Here is a 2,483-nt window from a genome sequence, read left to right as displayed (position 1 = left end):
GACATAGGACAACCCACCAGATGGACATGCAAACTGCCAACCAAAGCACACTGCTCCCGCTCCCTCAGAGGGAGCCGAGCGGAGGGTGGAACCCACCCAGCTCCCCCGTGGTGGAGATGTCCCAGCTCAGCTCTGAGAGCTGCTGGCTGGGGCTCCATCCCTGCTGCCCAAATCTGGGAGGAGTCTTTGCCTACAGCATCTCCTCTGGAGGTTTTATCTCCTCCACAACAAAGTGTCGCTAAAATTGTGTTTGGGAAACCTCAGCGTGAGATCTGCGTCTCCTTTAGTTCATTTGTTTCCACAAAGCAACTTAAAGTGTGCTTGTGAGACAGTGCCTGATTCAAAACCCCATCGGGGTCAGGCGGGAAGAGCTGGCGCTGCTGGTGGTGGGGCTTGGCTAGGGCTGAACTCCAGCAAGAGGCACGGGGCTCTGAACCGCGTGCCAGCCCCAGGGGGCTGTGGGTGCTGGCTGTTCTCACCATAACTAGCCTGCCTTGAGGGTGAGGATATGTTTTCCCCTACAAGTGAAAAGTCAACTACTTGTTGAGATCCAGATCTTCTCACCCAAGTATCTCCATGTTAAGCACATGGTTTAGACCTAGATCCGAGTTTTGCAACTCAGATCCAACCCTGAAGCCTATTATCTTCACAGGCACTAATTCAGACTTGTCTTGGGAAATCCACACACGCAGAAAAATGAATGAAACCCTAGCAAGACCCACCCCTGAAAGACCAGAATCATGTTGTTTGGACTCCGTATTTTCACACAAGAGCTGTTCACTCAGGCGAGGATTCAAGGAATGCCATGGAAGGGGGAGCCTTGGCAATATGGCAGTACCTCAAGGGGTCGATCCTTCTTTTTGGGCCTTCTGTTCACGGATGCGTAATCCAGTGAATCGTTCTCTTCATCATCTGAGAACAGAGAGCCTTTTGTCCCACGGTTTGCCTCAGGTGGCTTTTCATACTTATTGTCCACACCTATTTAACAGGGCCATGTACCGTCTACATGTGGAGACAAAGGAAATCAGCAGCGGTTTGATTCACACCCTGCCAAATGCCATCTCACTGCAAAGCCATGCATCTTCCCGGGATTAATAGACAGAAGGGCCACACACCACACTCTAGCGACAGCAGCTGTGGGGTTAGAAATCACAAGGCTCTTGTTTATGAAGCCATTATAAATTCTATCTGGATTATTTTACACAGAATTGAGACTAAATTCACAGCCTCTGATGTGCTGGAGGTTGGCTCTGGAAAGAGATTTTGTTGCTGTTGTTGTTTGGTTCAGGGACAAAAAAATCAGCTGTTTTCTTGAATAGCTGATTCCATTATAGCTCCTGCATCTGCTGCTTCCAGGAGTGTCTTCTGTGAGTCCCCAGAAGAGTGTTGAAGCCCTTTGGAGAGAGCTGCCTGGGATGCAAAAATACGAAGCACAGCAGCACTAATCGACTTAAAGACTTCGGAGAGCTCAAGCCAAGCACCCAGTCTGAGATCCACTGCAGGTCACCGAGAGCTTCACCAGGCGCTGAACGGACCTGCAGCAAGAGGCTGTGCTGCTGCCAGACCACAGCGGGGAGAAGTCTCTCTTCTGTCACTCCAGAGTAAATCTTTCGGAGCACTAACTCCACTGATGGATCTGAAGGTGGATCATGGCCCCGTGCCCACAGACCACTGACGCCTGCTCAGGGGTTCTTACCCTTGTAATCTGGGGTCTGATCTTTGTGGGACTGGTCATGCTGCACAGACACCATCCATTTGCTGCCTTAAATCCAGCCAGTGAAGCAAGCTGGTGGTTTCCACGGACAGTCCAAAGGAAGAGGAACAGAGGAGGATGCACAGTGCGAGCAAGCTTCCCGCATCTCCACGGCCAGCCTCTCAGCAGTAGGGCTGGCTGGCTAACCGCAGTGCAGCTTCTTCACTCTGAAACACGTCAGCAGTGGGCACGTTTGTCTTGGGATGGCATCGAGCCCAATGACTTGCTCTGCACTTAGGCTCTTCTGTGAACGTACATGGAAACAACGCTCTGCGCTTCTTTTCTCAGCCCAACCATGAGATGCTGCTGGACCAAAGACTAAACCCAAAGAGGATTCTTAGCCATCTACGATGTAACTTACTAATCCAGTTAGATTCCTAAAGTACTGAATTCTCCAACAGCTCTTCCAGTTGGGTAACAGAGAGACAAAGGGGAAGTGAACTGGCTACAGCAATGCCACCAGTCACGAGCAGGTCACTGGGGCTCTCTCCAGTGCCAAATCCAGGTCAGCAGCTAAACACCCTCAGCGTTCAGCCCACGGGATACAGCTGCCGCTGGGGAGCAGTGCGCACCATCCCCTGGCCACTGCCCCCCCGGGTGTTTTCACCCTTTTATCACCATGGGCAGCCTGGAGGACACCATCGCAGACTTCCAGGAAGAGCTGGAAGCTGACTTTTCCCCCAGCTGTGCTGAAAATGCTGATAGCCACGTTGCAGAGGGGCCAGGATCA

General features: G+C 51.8%; 1 protein-coding gene across 1 annotated transcript in view; it reads right to left on the bottom strand.

Annotated features, from left to right (window-relative positions):
• Window positions 1-838: 838 nt before the first annotated feature.
• REEP1 (receptor accessory protein 1) overlaps window positions 839-2,483 on the bottom strand; it is a gene marked incomplete at its 3' end in the record, with an annotated part of 40,989 nt that continues 39,344 nt past the window's right edge. Inside the window, 1 exon segment of the mRNA XM_010138792.1 lies at window positions 839-978. Coding sequence (XP_010137094.1) covers window positions 839-978 — 140 coding nt within the window.

This window comes from Buceros rhinoceros, unplaced genomic scaffold, assembly GCF_000710305.1.
Source record: "Buceros rhinoceros silvestris isolate BGI_N320 unplaced genomic scaffold, ASM71030v1 scaffold4306, whole genome shotgun sequence".
NCBI classification, from domain to species: Eukaryota; Metazoa; Chordata; class Aves; order Bucerotiformes; family Bucerotidae; genus Buceros; species Buceros rhinoceros.
Note: the sequence above shows the minus strand (reverse complement) of the source record. Positions and strands in the feature narration are given on the sequence as shown.